At 62.7% G+C, this 17,283-nt stretch overlaps 2 protein-coding genes across 3 annotated transcripts; both read right to left on the bottom strand.

Moving 5' to 3' along the window:
• Positions 1-554: 554 nt before the first annotated feature.
• RABGGTA (Rab geranylgeranyltransferase subunit alpha) lies at positions 555-8,671 on the bottom strand. The gene is made up of 17 exons (XM_082073796.1): positions 8,587-8,671; positions 8,401-8,452; positions 7,581-7,682; positions 7,372-7,496; positions 5,977-6,128; positions 4,762-4,959; positions 3,466-3,549; positions 3,263-3,345; positions 3,064-3,156; positions 2,811-2,907; positions 2,694-2,745; positions 2,520-2,608; positions 1,874-1,962; positions 1,663-1,788; positions 1,384-1,497; positions 935-1,022; positions 555-800 (listed from the first exon to the last, which is right to left on the bottom strand). Exons 2-17 carry the CDS (start codon positions 8,401-8,403, stop codon positions 652-654), a joined length of 1,644 nt encoding a protein of 547 aa, XP_081929922.1. The 5' UTR covers positions 8,404-8,452; positions 8,587-8,671; the 3' UTR covers positions 555-651.
• Positions 8,672-9,388: 717 nt separating this feature from the next.
• Positions 9,389-15,778, bottom strand: TTC5 (tetratricopeptide repeat domain 5). Of its 2 annotated transcripts, none has more exons than XM_082073797.1 (10): positions 15,674-15,778; positions 14,598-14,769; positions 13,413-13,624; positions 12,329-12,476; positions 11,359-11,450; positions 10,689-10,745; positions 10,435-10,581; positions 9,976-10,145; positions 9,717-9,861; positions 9,389-9,555 (listed from the first exon to the last, which is right to left on the bottom strand). In XM_082073797.1, the coding sequence occupies exons 1-10, from the start codon at positions 15,755-15,757 to the stop codon at positions 9,409-9,411; spliced, it is 1,374 nt and encodes a 457-aa protein (XP_081929923.1). In that variant the 5' UTR covers positions 15,758-15,778; the 3' UTR covers positions 9,389-9,408. The 2 variants fall into 2 exon arrangements, with proteins under 2 accessions (XP_081929923.1, XP_081929924.1); XM_082073798.1 differs by having other exon boundaries at positions 14,598-14,724; positions 15,674-15,769.
• Positions 15,779-17,283: the final 1,505 nt, after the last annotated feature.

The raw sequence follows: 17,283 nt of genomic DNA, 5'->3' as shown, positions 1-17,283 counted from the left end.
GCCCGCAACGCCCGCCCCTTCCGCATCCTCACTGGCTGCCGCGACACGCCAGTCACCGTTCTCTCCGCCAATCAGCGCTCGCAGTAGGGAGACCGCAACGCCCGCCTCTTCCGCATCCTCATTGGCTGCCGGCGACATGCCAGTCACCGTTCTCTCCGCCAATCAGCGCTTGCAGTAGGGAGACTGCAACGCCCGCCTCTTCAGCATCCTCACTGGCTGCCGCGACACGCCAGTCACCGTTCTCTCCGCCTATCAGCGCTCGCTCTTTGGGGCATGCGCAGTACGGAGCCCGCAACGCCCGCCCCTCCAGCAACCTGATAGGCGGACAGAGCGGCAACTGGCGTGCCTAGCAGCCAACCAGCGCTCCGCCCCTCCAGCCCTCCAGCCCGCCCGCGCCATCTGATTGGCCCGCTCTGCATCGTCACCCGCACACTCAAACTTGACCAGGCTGCGTTTTGTCTCTTACACACACGGGCTTGCACTTCGCTGAGGAAACAAACTCATTTTTAAGCACCAAATTGCCCCAAACTGCCCCAAAACCCACGATTCCGGGCTCTCTGTGGTGACATCACTTTATTTATTTATTGCCCCCCCTTCCCTTTAAGGTGGGGTGCGGAGCAGTGGGCGGAGTCTCCGAGAGGCGCTGACCAATCAGGCGAGAGCAACGGTCACGTGCGGGAGGAGCTTGGCCAGGCGGGCGGAGCTCTCGGGGGCGGCGGCCAAGGGCGTGTCGGCCAATCGGACGCGGCGCAGCTGGGGGCAGGCGGCCAATGGGGTGAGGGCGGAGGCGTCGCCGATCGCTGGGGGTGGAGTCAAGGGGAGGAGCCAATCAGAGCCCGACCCCAGCGCCCCCAGTTCACCCCAGTCCCCTTGGATCTTGTCCCATTGACCCCCAGTGACCCCCAGTGACCCCCAGTGACCCCTTTGTTCTCACGGTTTCCATGGAGATCCAGCTCCTCCAGGCGGGGGAGGGGTGGGAACCCCCGCAAGGTCGTGACCTCGTTGAGTGACAAGTCCAGAACCTGCAGAGGATGGGCAGCCGGATGCCTGGGTCCCCCCAGAACGCCTGGGTCCCCCCCAGAACGCCTGGGTCCCTCCTGAACTCCTGGGTCCCCCCAGAACTCCTGGGTCCCCCCAGAACGCCTGGGTCCCCCCCAGAACTCCTGGGTCCCTCCTGAACTCCTGGGTCCCCCCAGAACTCCTGGGTCCCCCCAGAACGCCTGGGTCCCCTCCTGAACTCCTGGGTCCCCCCCTGAACTCCTGGGTCCCCTTTTAGTTTTGTTTTTTTTTGGGGGGACCTTGGGGGGTTTTGGATCCTCTCTAACACAAGTCCCTAATTTGGGGCACTCCTGGGTCCCCCCGGACGCCTGGGTCCCCACTCACCCTCAGCCTCCTCAGCGCCCCCATGTTTTTAGGGATCCCCCGCAGTCGGTTCCCGCTCAGATCCAGCTCCGTCACCGGCCCCGCCCACTCCAGCAGAGGAAGTGACGTCAGCGCCTGGGGGCGGGGACACAGCGTGGGGGGGCGGGGCCTCGAGGTGGCCAAGCCCCCCAAACTCCAACCCCTCCCACCCCCTGCAATACCCCCCGGACTCCTGGTTCCCCCCCCAGAACTCCTGGGTCCCCCCGAACCCCCTTCCCCCCCCAAGCCCCGCCCCATTACCTTCCTGGGGAGGCGGAGCTCGCAGGCCCCGCCCCTTTGCGCAAGCTCCGCCCCCAGCAGCCCCAGCGCCACCTCCGCCCGTGACCGCAGGTCATTGACGAATCCCCCGCGCAGTGGATCCGCCTCCTGGGGGCGGGGCCGAGTCAGGACACGCCCCTTGACAAACCCTGCCCCCTGTGCGAACCCCGCCCCCCCGACAGGCCACGCCCACCTGTAGCTCCCGCAGCATCGATTGGATCTCGGGGCCGTTTCCCGGCGCGTCCAGCGCCCCCAGGAGAAGAGACAGGGTCAGCAGGCAACCTAGGGGACCCAGGAGTTCGGGAGGGACCCAGGAGTGCCCCGAGGGACCCAGGAGTGCCCCAAGGGACCCAGGAGTGCCTTAAGGGACCCAGGAGTTCAGGAGGGACCCAGGAGTGCCCCAAGGGACCCAGGAGGTCAGGAAGGACCCAGGAGTGCCCCGAGGGACCCAGGAGGTCAGGAAGGACCCAGGAGTGCCCCAAGGGACCCAGGAGTTCGGGAGGGACCCAGGAGTTCGGGAGGGACCCAGGAGTGCCCCGAGGGACCCAGGAGTGCCCCAAGGGACCCAGGAGTGCCCCAAGGGACCCAGGAGTTCAGGAGGGACCCAGGAGTGCCCCAAGGGACCCAGGAGGTCAGGAAGGACCCAGGAGTGCCCCGAGGGACCCAGGAGGTCAGGAAGGACCCAGGAGTGCCCCAAGGGACCCAGGAGTTCGGGAGGGACCCAGGAGTTCGGGAGGGACCCAGGAGTTCGGGAGGGACCCGGGTGCTCGGGAGGGACCCAGGAGTGCCCCAAGGGACCCAGGAGTTCGGGAGGGACCCAGGAGTGCCCCAGGTCTCACCCCGGCTCTTCGGCTCCAGCTCCAGCAGCTCCCGGCAGGTTCCAACCACCTCCTGGAGCAGCTCTGGGTCGGCCACGCCCACTTCCGGCCTGCGGGGGGGAGGAGCCGGACTTAGCAGGGGGCGGGGTTTGGGTTAAAGGAGGCGGAGCTTAAAGGGAGGGCCACGTGGCTTACCAGAAGAGATCCCGCGATGCGATTGGCTCCTGCCACCACGCCTCGGTTTCACCTGTTAAGGGGGCAGGGTTAGAAAGGGGCGGGGCTTAAAGGAGCAGGGCAGGGGGGGCTTCTCACCTGGGCGGAGCTTCAGCTGCCGGGGGGCGGGGTCTGGAGCCCACGTGACCAGGATGTGGGAAGGGGGCGCAGCCAGAGAGGGGGGCAGGTCAAAGAGCTGGGGGCGTGTCAAGGAACCCAGGAGTTCGGGAGGAACCCAGGAGTGCCCCAAGGGACCCAGGAGTTCGGGAGGAACCCAGGAGTTCAGGGGGGACCCAGGAGTTCAGGGGGCACCCAGGAGTGCCCCAAGGGACCCAGGCGTCCGGGAGGATACCCAGGTGTGGCTGGGGCGCGGCCGCCCCTCCCCCGATCGCCACGCCCCTTCCTGGGCGGAGCCGTCCAGTGTCAACGTCAGCCCCTCCCCCACCTGCGGGGAAACGAGACGTGAGGGACCCAGGAGTGCCCCAAGGGACCCAGGCGTCCGGCAGGGGACCCAGGAGTTCGGGGAGGGGGCCCAGGCGTCCAGGACTCACCCAGAGGGGTCGCGAGAAGGTCACGGCCACGGTCGCGTCCTCCAGGTTCACGTGGACCCAGATGATCCTCGTGGGGGTGGGGCCTGTGGGGAGAGGGACCCAGGCGTCCAGGAGAGGACCCAGGAGTTCGGGAGGGACCCAGGCGTCCGGGGGGACCCAGGCGTCCGGGGGGACCCAGGCGTCCGGGGGGGACCCAGGCGTACCCCGCGAGAGCAGGCAGCGCAGGTAGACCCAGGCGCTCTGGTCGTTGGGGTCGGTGAAGACGGCGTTTTGCACCAATTCCAGCTCTGCGGAGAAAACGGGACCCAGGCGTCCGGGAGGGACCCAGGCGTCTGGGAGGGACCCAGGAGTTCAGGGGGTCCTAGGAATTTGGGGAAGGGAACCCAGGAGTTCGGGACCTAGGCATCCGGGGGGACCCAGGAGTGCCCCAAAATAGGGGACCCGGGTATCTGGGAGAACACAAAACCCCCTAAAATCCCCTTAAAAACCCCCTAAAAAAAGGGACCCAGGCGTCCGGGAGGGACCCAGGAGTTCAGGGGGTCCTAGGAATTTGGGGAAGGGAACCCAGGAGTTCGGGACCTAGGCATCCGGGGGGACCCAGGAGTGCCCCAAAATCTGGGAGGACACAAAACCCCCTAAAATTCCCTTAAAAACCCCCTGAAAAAGGGACCCAGGCGTCAGGGAGGGACCCAGGCATCCGGGGGGACCCAGGAGTGCCCCAAAATAGGGGACCCGGGTACCTGGGAGAACACAAAACCCCCTAAAATCCCCTTAAAAACCCCCTAAAAAAAGGGACCCAGGCGTCCGGGAGGGACCCAGGCATCCGGGAGGGACCCAGGAGTTCAGGGGGTCCTAGGAATTTGGGGAAGGGAACCCAGGAGTTCGGGACCTAAGCATCCGGGGGGACCCAGGAGTGCCCCAAAATCTGGGAGGACACAAAACCCCCTAAAATCCCCTTAAAAACCCCCTAAAAAAAGGGACCCAGGCGTCCGGGAGGGACCCAGGCATCCGGGGGGACCCAGGAGTGCCCCAAAATAGGGGACCCGGGTATCTGGAAGGACACAAAACCCCCTAAAATCCCCTTAAAAACCCCCTAAAAAAAGGGACCCAGGCGTCCGGGAGGGACCCAGGCGTCCGGGAGGGACCCAGGAGTTCGGGGATCCCACGAGTTCGGGACCTAGGCATCCAGGGGGACCCAGGAGTGCCCCAAAATAGGGGACCCGGGTATCTGGGAGGACACAAAACCCCCTAAAATCCCCTTAAAACCCCCCTAAAAAAACGGACCCAGGCGTCCGGGAGGGACCCAGGCGTCCGGGAGGGACCCAGGAGTTCGGGGATCCCACGAGTTCGGGACCTAGGCATCCAGGGGGACCCAGGAGTGCCCCAAAATAAGAGACCCGGGTATCTGGAAGGACACAAAACCCCCTAAAATCCCCTTAAAAACCCCCTAAAAAAAGGGACCCAGGCGTCCGGGAGGGACCCAGGCGTCCGGGACTCACCGTGCCGCAGGCGCTCGGGGGGGATGGTCCCCCCCGCTCCCTGTCCAGGGGACCCAGGCGTCCGGCGCAGGACGCGCAGCCGATGGTTCCAGGCCGAGAAGTTGGAGAAGTCGCGGCCCAGTAAGGTCCCAGTAAACCCCAGTTCGAGCTCGGGGTCGGGATCGGCCTCCAGCGCCCAGCGGTGCTCCCAGGCGTGGACTGGGCGCCAGTATGAACCAGTGTGGACCAGTGACCCCCCCGAGGCTCCTTTCCCCCCTCCCAATAACCCCCAGTATAAACCAGTAAGATTTGCCAGCCCCGAACCCATTCCCAGTATAAACCAGTAAGAGCTGGTGAGTCCTAGAGGCTCCTTTATATCGTTCCAGTAACCCCCAGTATAAACCAGTATAACCCAGTATCTCTAAATGACCCTAAATCCTCATTTAACCCTCTCCCAGTGTAAACCAGTACAAACCAGTAACCCTTCATGCCCCACATTCCCCCTTAACTGCCTTCCAGCCCTTCCCATTGACCCCCATTGACCCCATTGACCCCCATTGACCCCATTGACCCCCATTAACCCCCATTGACCCCATTGACCCCATTGACTCCCATTGACCCCCATTGACCCCATTGACCCCCATTGACCCCCACTGATTCCCATTGACCCCCATTGACTCCCATTGACCCCCATTGACCCCCATTGGTTCCCATTGACCCCCATTGACCCCCACTGACCCCCACTGATTCCCATTGACCCCCATTGACCCCCATTGACCCCCACTGATTCCCATTGACCCCCATTGACCCCATTGATTCCCATTGACTCCGTTGACCCCATTGACCCCCATTGACCCCCACTGGTTCCCATTGACCCCATTGACACCCACTGACCCCATTGACCCCCACTGACCCCACTGACCCCCACTGACCCCCACTGACCCCACTGACCCCCACTGATTCCCATTGTCTCCCATTGACCCCCACTGATTCCCATTGACCCCCACTGACCCCCACTGATTCCCATTGACCCCCATTGATTCCCATTGACTCCCATTGACCCCATTGACTCCCATTGATTCCCATTGACCCCCACTGATTCCCATTGACCCCCACTGATTCCCATTGACTCCCATTGACCCCCATTGGTTCCCATTGACCCCACTGACCCCCACTGATTCCCTCGGCGTCTCCCAGTTCCCTCCCAGTACAACCCAGTACAACCCGCGCACTCACAGTTCCTGGGGTCGCTGTCCAGCATCCCGGTGCTGATCGCCGGCGGTTTCGTGTCCGTCTGTCCCAGGACCCACCCCCGGTGCTGCCAACACCCGTAGGACTTGGGGCTGCGGGACAGACAGGCGGACACGAACCGCAGCTCCTCCTCCTGCCTGCCAGAGTAAACCAGTATGAACCAGTATGCGCCAGTACGGGTCACTACAAACCCACACAGACCCATAGGAGCCAATATGAACCAGTATGGGCTCATACACACCACTAGAAACCAGTGACCCCAAACCCCCTCCCAGTAGCACCCCAATAACTCCCAGTGACCCCCAGTTCCCTCCCAGTATTCCCCAGTTCTTCCCAGTGACCCCAAACCCCATCCCAATAACATCCCAGTCCCTCCCAGTTCATCCCAGTTCCCTTAGTCCCTCCCATTCAGCCCCATTGACCCACACTTACTCCCATTGACCCCACTGATCCCCATTCATCCCCATTGACCCCCATTGACTCCCATTGATCCCCATTGACCCCCATTCATCCCCATTGTCTCCCATAGACTCCCATTGATCCCCATTGACCCCCATTCATCCCCATTGTCTCCCATAGACTCCCATTCATCCCCATTGACCCCCATTCATCCCCATTGTCTCCCATAGACTCCCATTGATCCCCACTGACCCCCATTCATCCCCATTGACCCCCATTGACTCCCATTGATCCCCATTGACCCCCATTCATCCCCATTGGCCCCCATTCATCCCCATTGACTCCCATTGATCCCCATTGACCCCAATTGACTCCCATTGATCCCCATTGGCCCCCATTCATCCCCATTGACTCCCATTGATCCCCACTGACCCCCATTCATCCCCATTGACTCCCATTGATCCCCATTGACCCCCACTGACTCCCATTGATCCCCATTGACCCCCATTCATCCCCATTGTCTCCCATTGACTCCCATTGATCCCCATTGGCCCCCATTCATCCCCATTGACCCCCATTGACTCCCACTGATCCCCATTGGCCCCCATTCATCCCCATTGACTCCCATTGATCCCCACTGACCCCCATTCATCCCCATTGTCTCCCATTGATCCCCATTGGCCCCCATTCATCCCCATTGACTCCCATTGATCCCCATTGACCCCCACTGACTCCCATTGATCCCCATTGACCCCCATTCATCCCCATTGTCTCCCATTGATCCCCATTGGCCCCCATTCATCCCCATTGACCCCCATTGACTCCCACTGATCCCCATTGGCCCCCATTCATCCCCATTGACTCCCATTGATCCCCATTGACCCCCATTCATCCCCACTGTCTCCCATTGATCCCCATTGACCCCCATTCATCCCCACTCTCTCCCATTGACTCCCAGTCCCCCCAGTCCCCCATTCTCACCAGTGGTGCCCCAGTGTCCCCAGCAGGCGGCGCCGCAGGCTCCAGGCTGTTCCCGTCTCCGGATTGGCCGCCAGGATGGACCCCGTGACCTCCAGCAAATCAGCATCCAGCTCCCCCCGCGACCTCTGATGGGTTCAAGGGCAGGGGTCAGCGGGGTCACTGGGATGAACTGGGCTCAGAGCCAGGTCAGGGGTCAAGGTCAAGGTCACCTTGTCCTGCAGGGCGGCCATGTTGTCCAGGAAGAGGCGGAGCTTCTGCTGGCGCTTCAGCAAATGGGAGGCGTCCGGGGGGCGGAGCTTGAGCCGGCCGTGCTGCAAGGGATTGTGGGACACGGGAACGGGGGACTGGGATCAACTGGGATGGACTGGGAGGGTTATTGGGACAAACTGGGATGAACTGGGGGGACTGGGAGGGTTATTGGGGCAAACTGGGATGAACTGGGGGGACTGGGAGGGATCTATGGGGCACTGGGAAGGACTGGGAGGGTTACTGGGACAAACTGGGATGAACTGGGGGGACTGGGAGGGTTACTGGGGCAAACTGGGATGAACTGGGGGGACTGGGAGGGTTACTGGGGTAAACTGGGATGAACTGGGGGGACTGGGAGGGTTATTGGGACAAACTGGGATGAACTGGGGGGACTGGGAGGGACCTATGGGGCACTGGGAAGGACTGGGAGGGTTGCTGGGACAAACTGGGATGAACTGGGGGGACTGGGAGGGACCTATGGGGCACTGGGAAGGACTGGGAGGGTTATTGGGGCAAACTGGGATGAACTGGGACTCACTGGGAGTTACTGGGAGGGAGTTTGGGGTCACTGGGATGAACTGGGATGGGTATATGGGGCACTGGGACGTTACTGGGGTGATACTGGGAACCACTGGGAGTTACTGGGAGGGGGTCGGGGGTCACTGGGATGAACTGGGACGGGTCTATGGGGCACTGGCAGGGTTACTGGGGCAAACTGGGAGGGACTGGGAGTTACTGGGATGAGCGGGGCCCGCGCGGTGCATTGTGGTCCTTCCTCACCATGGCAACGGCGCCTCGTCCGGGAGGTGGGGGGGGGCGGCGAATCCGGAGCCTGCGGGACAGACACCGGGAAGGAGCGGGAGCCGGGGGGGGACCCAGGAGTGCGGGGGGGACCCAGGAGTGCGGGAGGGATCCCCCCCCCCCACCAGAAACCGAAAGAAAACCCGCGTTGAACGGGGAACGAACCGGAACGGGCGGCGGCCGGAGGCTCCTCAGCGAACGGGAAACCGGAGCAAACATGGCGGCGCCTCGGTATATCCCACAATGCACCGCGGAGCCCAGACAGCCCTCGCCGCGGTGCTTTGTGGGATATACCGAGGCGCGCCCTCCTTCCCCCGCGGTGCATCCTGGGATATACCGAGGCGCGGGCCCCTTCCCCCGCGGTGCATCCTGGGATATACCGAGGCGCGCCCCCCTAACCCCGCGGTGCATCCTGGGATATAACGAGGCGCAGCCCCCTTCCCCCGCGGTGCATCCTGGGATATACCGAGGCGCGCCCCCCCCTTCCCCCCGCGGTGCATCCTGGGATATAACGAGGCGCGCCCCCCTTCCCCCGCGGTGCATCCTGGGATATAACGAGGCGCGGCCGCTTTCGCGCCGTTCCGCCCCCCTCCCCCCGCGCGAGGCATTGTGGGATATAACGAAGTTTGGGGGGATTTTGAGCATTATCGGGGGCTTTGGAGGATTTTTTGAGTTCTGGGGGGGATTATGATGATTTGTGGGAGATTTTGAGGGGTTTATGGGGGACTTTGAGGGCGATTTTGAGGGGTTTGGGGGGAAAGTGTGGGGGTACTTAGGGGGTAATTGGTGGGGCAGGGACGCCCCGACCCTCCCAACATGGCGCCCGTCGCCATAGAGACGCTGCCCCTCCCAAGATGGCGGCCGCGACGCGCCCCGACACCCCCAAGATGGCGAGGGCCGACCCTCCCAAGATGGCGCTCGTAACCATGGAGACGCGTACCGACCCTCTCATGGAGGCACGGGAAGCTCCAGCCAATCAGGGCGCGTTTATTGCGGCGCCGGGGGCGTGTCCGGCAGAGGGGGCGGTGCCGAGAGCGCCAGACGGGGCGGGGCCAGCGCCCGGGGGGGCGGGCGCTTCCCGTTGACCAATAGGGAGAGAGGAGACGAGACCCGCACACCCGGGAACGAGAAAGTCTGCACCAGTAAACACCAGTAAACACCAGTGACCCCCAGAGCCCCCCCAGTTTGTCCCAGTATATCCCAGTCCCCCCCATAACCCCTCCCAGTATAAACCAGTGCCCACAAACCCTCCCAGTTCCCTCCCATTGACCCCAGTCCCCCCAGCCCCCCGTTACCTGTCCCTGGTGCAGGTGTTGGTGCAGGGTCAGGTGGGGGTTGGGCACCGACAGCCCCTCCCCCACCCCAACCCCCCACTCCGGCGCCGCGTTGTACACGGTGACCACGGCCACGGCCCCGCCCCCCACGGCCACGCCCAGCGCCCTGAGTGGACAGCGGGGTCATGTGATGGGGGGGAGGGCCCTCCTGAACTCCTGGGTCCCCTCCCGGACGCCTGGGTCCCCTCCCGGACGCCTGGGTCCCCCAGCTGTCACTCACAGCGGCACACGCTCCGGGGGGCTCAGGGTGAACAGGACCCGCCCACTCAGCGTCTGCCCGGGATTGGCTCCCGGCCGCAGGGGGTGGAGCCCGTCGCTGGCCCCGCCTCCGCCTGAGGCTCCGCCCACTTCCGGTCCCCGCCGGCGGCTCCGCCCCCCCCGGGGCCGCACCTGGGAGACACAAAAACCCCTTAATTCCCCCAAAATTCCCTTGTGTTGCCCAAAATCCCAGTAATTTCCCCCAAAATCCCCTTAAAACGCCCTAATAACCTCCTTAGAATGCCCCAAAATCCCCTAATTTGCCCCCAAAATCCCCTCGAATTTCTATAATTCCCCCTTATTTACATTAATTTCCCTTAAAACGCCACAAAAACGCCTTAAAATGCCCCAAACGTCCCCGTTGCACCCTTAAATACCACCTCCAAGCCCCGCCCCCCCCCGGGAGCCACGCCCCTCTCACCCTATTGGCCAGCGCAGCACGCAGCCGCTCCAAGAAGTCCAGCAGGTGGGCGTGGCGCCGCCGAGGCTCCGCCCACCCGGGCGCCAGCGCCGCCGCGCGGCTCAGCCCATCCAGCGCCGCCCCGAAGCGCTCCTGGTATTGGAGGAGCTGCCGGAGAGCGCTGATTGGCTGCGGCGCACAGCGAGCGCCTCCCCATTGGTCCAACCGCGGCGGCCACGCCCCCGCCCCGCCCCTGCCGGCTCCCCTGGACTCACGGTGGCGCGGTTGAGGTGCAGGTCGGGGTTGCTGGCGGCTTTGGGGTCCACCCGCTCCTGTTTGGGGGTGGGGAGAAACGGGACTCAGCCACGCCCCCTAGCAACCACCCCATAGCAACCGGCAAGGCCTGAAGCAACCCTATAGACCGGGCGGCCACGCCCCCAGCAACGCCACGCCCCCTGGAAACCCCCAGGGCTATATAAGGACACCATGGCCACGCCCCTAGCAACACCACGCCCCCTGGCAACCCCTGGGGCTATATAAGGACACTATGGCCACGCCCCGAGCAACACCACACCCCCTGGCAACCCCCAGGGCTATATTAGGACACCATGGCCACGCCCCTAGCAACGCCACGCCCCCTGGCAACCCCTGGGGCTATATAAGGACACTATGGCCACGCCCCTAGCAACGTCACGCTCCCTGGCAACCCCCAAGGCTATATAAGGAGAACATGACCACGCCCCTAGCAACGCCACGCCCCCTGGCAACCACTCAGCAATCCCATAGGCCCGCAGTGCTCAGTTGGCCACACCCCTTAGCAACTACCCCCCCATAGCAACCACCCAGGCCTGACCCGACCCTGTAGGCCCGAAGGCCCCAAAACCTCATTTTTTTCCCCAAAAAACCTGTTTTTTCCCCCAACACGCCCCCCAGCCCCACACTTACAGCCTGTGCGTAGGCCCCCAAGGCCCGTTGGGCGTCCTGGGGGTTCTGCCCCCCACCGAAAAACAGCGACACGTACGCGTTGCCCAGCACGTCTATGGGGGGAAAGGTGGGGGTCAGAATCCCCCCAAAAACAAACATTAAACTCCCAAATCCACCCAAATCTCCCGCTTGGACCCCAAAATCCTCCCCCAGTGTCCCCAGATCCCACTAAACCCCCAAATCCCACATTAAACCCACAAAAGATTCCCCTCCAAACCATCAAATCCCCCCGTGGACCCCAAAATTCTTCCCCCAAACCCCCATTAAAGCTCCAAATCCCCCATGAAACCCTCAAATTTCCCCATTAAACCCCAAATCCCCCCCCGTTTAACCCCCAAAATTCTTCCCCAAATCCCACAAATTTCCCCCCTAATTTCTCCCCAAAGTTCCCCCATTAAACCCACAAACTTCCCCTTAAATCTCCCCCCCAAAACCCCCCAAATTTTCCCCCCAAATCCCCCATGAAACCCTCAAATTTCTCCCCAAATTTCCCCCCATTAAACTCCCAAAATTCCCCCCAAATTCCCCATTAACCCTCCAACTTTCTCCCCAAATCCCCCCAAATTAAACCCACAAATTTCCCCTTAAATCTCCCCCCCAAAACCCCCACATTTTCCCTCCAAATCCCCCATGAAACCCTCAAATTTCCCCCCCATTAAACCCCAAATCCCCCCCCATTTAACCCCCAAAATTCTTCCCCAAATCCCCCGTGAAACCCACAAATTTACCCCTCAATTTCTCCCCAAAGTTCCCCCATTAAACCCACAAATTTCCCCTTAAATCTCCCCCCCCAAAAGCCCCAAATCCCCCATGAAACCCTCAAATTTCTCGCCAAATTTCCCCCCATTAAACCCCCCAAAAACCCTCCAACTTTCTCCCCAACTTTCTCCCCAAATCAACCCCCCAAATTCCGCCATGACCCCCCCCGTACACCAGTTGTTGCCGTCGGCGGGGTCGCAGCGCACGGCGGCCTCGGCCTGCTGGCGGCTCTCGCGCAGGGCGGCCACGTTGTCACCGTCGTTGTCCCCCCCGGCCCGCAGCGCCATGGACAGCAGCCGATGCGCCTCCGCGTCCTCCCCCTGACCACGTGTGGGGACATTTCGGGACGTTTGGGGACATTTCGGGACGTTTGGGGACATTTCGGGACGTAACAGGGTGGAGATGCCACACTCAAGATGGCCGCCAGGCCCCTCAATAAACCCCTTAATTAACCCCCAAACCCTCAATAAACTCCAAATTGACTAAACTGGTGGCCCAGATCCCTTTGATTAGCCCAAAAAAGCCCTTAATTAACCCCCAAATCCCCTTAATTAACCCCCAAATCTCTCTAATTGTCACCATGGATACCAGGCCACACTCAAGATGGTGGCCGGGCCCGGTATCCATGACAACCAGGCCACATTCAAGATGGCTGCCAGGCCCCACAATAAACCCCTTAATTAACCCCCAAACCCTCAATAAACTCCAAACTGACTAGATTGGTGGCCCAGATCCCTTTGATTAGCCCAAAAAAGCCCTTAATTAACCCCAAAATCCCCTTAATTAACCCCCAAATCTCTTTAATTGTCACCAGGGCAACCAGGCCACACTCAAGATGGTGGCCAGGCCCGGTCACCATGGCAAACAGGCCACACTCAAGATGGCGGCCAGGCCCGGTCACCATGGCAAACAGGCCACACTCAAGATGGCGGCCGGGCCCGGGCTCCATGGCAAACAGGCCACACTCAAGATGGCGGCCGGGCCCGGGCTCCATGGCAACCAGGCCACACTCAAGATGGCGGCCAGGCCTGGGCTCCATGGCAACCAGGCCACACTCAAGATGGCGGCCAAACACGGTCTCTATGACAACCAGGCCACACTCAAAATGGCACCAGGCCCCAAATACCCTCAATTAACCCCTTAATTAACACCCGAGGCCCCAAAATCACCCAATAACGCCCCAAAATCCCCCAAACCAACCCAAAAAGCCCCAAACCAACCCCAAAAGGCCCCAAAGCGCCCCGCATGGTGCTCACGTGCTGCAGCGCGCCGCGGAAGCAGAGCAGCGCCCCCTGCAGGTCCCCGCGCTGCCAGCGCAGCTCCCCCAGCCGCGTCCAGGCCCGGCTCAGCGCCGGGTTCAGCTTCAGGGCCCGGCCCAGCGCCTGCTCGGCGCGGGGGAGCCCCTGGGGGGCCACCCCCAGCGCCTGCGCGCGCAGCAGCAGCGCCCGCGCGCGCCGCGGAGGGGACACTGCGGGACAGGGACACGCTCAGCATGGCGGCCGGGCCACACTCAAGATGGCGGCTGGGCCTGGTGGCCATGGCGACCAGGCCACACTCAAGATGGCAGCTGGGCCTCGTATCCATGGCGACCAGGCCACACTCAATATGGCGGCTGGGCCTGGTGTCCATGACGACCAGGCCACACTCAAGATGGCGGCTGGGCCTGGTGTCCACGCCGACCTGGCCACACTCAATATGGCGGCTAGGGAGGTATCCATGGCAACCAGGCCACACTCAATATGGCGGCTAGGGAGGTATCCATGGCGACCAGGCCACACTCAATATGGTGGCTAGGGAGGTATCCATGGCGACCTGGCCACACTCAAGATGGCGGCTGGGCCTGGTGGCCATGGCGACCAGGCCACACTCAAGATGGCGGCTGGGCCTCGTATCCATGGCGACCAGGCCACACTCAATATGGCAGCTGGGCCTGGTGTCCATGATGACCTGGCCACACTCAATATGGCGGCTAGGGATGTATCCATGGCGACCAGGCCACACTCAATATGGCGGCTAGGGATGTATCCATGGCAACCTGGCCACACTCAATATGGCAGCTGGGCCTGGTGTCCATGGCGACCAGGCCACACTCAATATGGCAGATGAATTTCCAGGCTAATTAACAGATTTGACACATCAATTAAATACAGTTAGAGCTTAATTAGGTTTAATTGATGGGAATTAGGGCCCAGCCGCCATCTTGAGTGTGCCTGTGTTGCCATGGAGACCAGGCACGGCCGCCATGTTGGCTGTGTCCCGGTTGCCATGGAGACCAGGCACGGCCGCCATGTTGAGTGTGTCCTGGTCGCCATGGAGACCAGGAGCGGGCGCCATGTTGAGGGTGGCCCCGTCGCCATGGAGACCAGGCACGGCTGCCATGTTGAGTGTGTCCCGGTCGCCATGGAGACCAGCACGGCCGCCATGTTGGGTGTGGGCGTTACCTGTCACCTGGTCCATGAGCCGCAGCGTCGCCTCCATTTGCCGGGCCAGCGCCTCGGGGTCAGCGGGGTCACCACCCGCGGGGTCACCGAGGTCACCGTCGGGGTCACCGTCGGGGTCACGGGGCTTCTTGGGCAGGTTGTCGCGGAAACGGTGAAGTTCGGTCACCAGCTCCTGCAGGGGGGACCCAGGAGTGCCCCGAGGGACCCAGGAGTACCCCAATGAGCTCAGGAGACATGCAAGGATTCAGGAGGGACCCAGGAGTACCCCAAGGAGTTCAGGAGGAACCCAGGAGTGCCCCAAGGAGTTCAGGAGGGACCCAGGAGTGCCCCAAGGAGTTCAGGAGGGACCCAGGAGTGCCCCAAGGAGTTCAGGAGGGACCCAGGAGTGCCCCAAGGAGTTCAGGAGGGACCCAGGAGTGCCCCAAGGAGTTCAGGAGGGACCCAGGAGTGCCCCAAGGAGTTCAGGAGGGACCCAGGAGTGCCCCAAGGAGTTCAGGAGGGACCCAGGAGTGCCCCAAAGAGTTCAGGAGGGACCCAGGAGTGCCCCAAAGAGTTCAGGAGGGACCCAGGAGTACCCAGAGGGACCCAGGAGTGCCCCAAGGAGTTCAGAAGGGACCCAGGAGTGCCCCAAGGAGCTCAGAAGACACGCAGGCATTCAGGAGGGACCCAGGAGTGCCCCAAGGGACCCAGGAGTGCCCCAAGGGACCCAGGAGGGACCCAGGAGTGCCCCAAGGAGTTCAGGAGGGACCCAGGAGTGCCCCAAGGAGTTCAGGAGGGACCCAGGAGTGCCCCAAGGAGTTCAGGAGGGATCCAGGAATACCCCAAGGGACCCAGGAGTGCCCCAAGGGACCCAGGAGGGACCCAGGAGTACCCCAAGGGACCCAGGAGGGACCCAAGGGACCCAGGAGTGCCCCAAGGAGTTCAGGAGGGACCCAGGAGTACCCCAAGGGACCCAGGAGTGCCCCAAGGGACCCAGGCGTTCGGGAGGGGCCCCAGGCGTCCAGGGAACCGCCCCTCGAAATGGACCCAGGAGTTCCGGACCCCCCCGGAAAAGGCCCCAGGCGTTCGGGACTCACCTCCAGCCTCTTCAGCGCCTCCTCGTCCTCGTCGCCATCACCATGTTCCCCTTCGGCCTCCGCCGCCGCCTCGGGAGCCGCCATTAGAGCGCCAAGCCCCGCCCCTTCCGCCCCACGCCCCGCCTTTCCCGCCCTGAAAACCGCGCGCATTCCGCCACACTCAAAATGGCGCCAGCGCCGCATCCAAAATGGCGCTCCCGCCACACACAAGATGGCGGCGCCCCCATCCCCCGCAGCCAATCCCCGCCGCGGATTTTCCCGCCCTTTTCCAGGCCCCGCCCACCCGCGCCTCCACCCCCCCCCTTTATTCCGCTTTTGTTTAATGAATTTCCCCCAGTTTCGCGCTTTCCCCTTATCTTCCCCTTTAATATAATTTGAAATATTGTGCCCTTTATTACCCTTTTTAACCTTTTCCCCCTTTATTTTTGTTAATGTTTATTTCCCCCCTTTTAACCCATTTTTTCATCACTTTCAAACAAAAAAAAAGCAGAAAACGGGCAAAAACAACCAGAAAAGAGGATAAATTGAACAGAATAAGTTTATTGAACGGGTTTAAATAATGGAGTTGAAAGAAACGAGGTTTTAAAGGGCTTTGCGGCGCCGCTTCCCTGTTTGGCTCCACCTGAGAAGGGAAGAAAGCGGCGTCAGGAGACGGAAACAGCCGAGCGGTGACGGAAAGAGCCGAACCCCCCCACCGGGACCCTCCGATTGGCTCCGGAAACCCCCGAAGCCTCCCGGGACCCTCCGATTGGCTCCGGAAACCCCCGAAGCCTCCCGGGACTCTCCGATTGGCTCCGGAAACCCCCGAAGCCTCCCGGGACCCTCCGATTGGCTCCGGAAACCGCCGAACCCTCCCGGGACCCTCCGATTGGCCCCGGAAACCGCCGAACCGTCCAGGGACTCTCCGATTGGCTCCGGAAAGTCCCGAACCTTCCCGGGATCCTCCGATTGGCTCCGGAAACTCCCGAACCCTCCCGGGACCCTCCGATTGGCCCCGGAAACGCCCGAACGTCGCGATCGGCTCCTGCACCCCCGAACCCCGCTCGGAATCCCCCGATGGCGCCTGTACGACCCCCCAAAATCCGAGGCGGGGGTGGGAACCGCTTTCTCCCCGCGCCGGGTGAAGAAGGAGCCGTTGCTGCTCTGCGACGCCGCTAAAACCCCGGGCCCGCCCTCGGCTGGCGGCGGCGGGGGGAACGCGGGTCGGGAACGCCGATCGCGAGGTCGATACCGCGATAGAAACCGCGATACGAGCCGATAAACCCGGACACCCCCCCCCCACACACACCCCCCGTTACCGCCACGATGCGATCGCTCCGGCTCCCGCGCGGCGACTGCGGCGCGGCCCCTCGCGCTCCCATTGGCCGCCGCCCGCCCCTCTGGGCCGTAACCGCGCTCCCATTGGCCGCCGCCCGCCCCTCGGGGCGGTTGCCGCGCTCCCATTGGCCACCGCCCTCAGCCCTCCCCGTTGGCGCCGCGCGGCCGCGCCCCCCGCGCTCCCATTGGCCGCCGCGCCATTCTCGGGAATGAGCGGTCGCTCCGCCCCCCTCGGCGCGCTCGGCCAATCAGCGATCGCTGCACTTCACACGCCCCGTTTAGTGAATGAGGGA

Source organism: Streptopelia decaocto, assembly GCF_964273445.1.
Source record: "Streptopelia decaocto genome assembly, chromosome: 28".
Classification (NCBI taxonomy): Eukaryota; Metazoa; Chordata; class Aves; order Columbiformes; family Columbidae; genus Streptopelia; species Streptopelia decaocto.
Note: the sequence above shows the minus strand (reverse complement) of the source record. Positions and strands in the feature narration are given on the sequence as shown.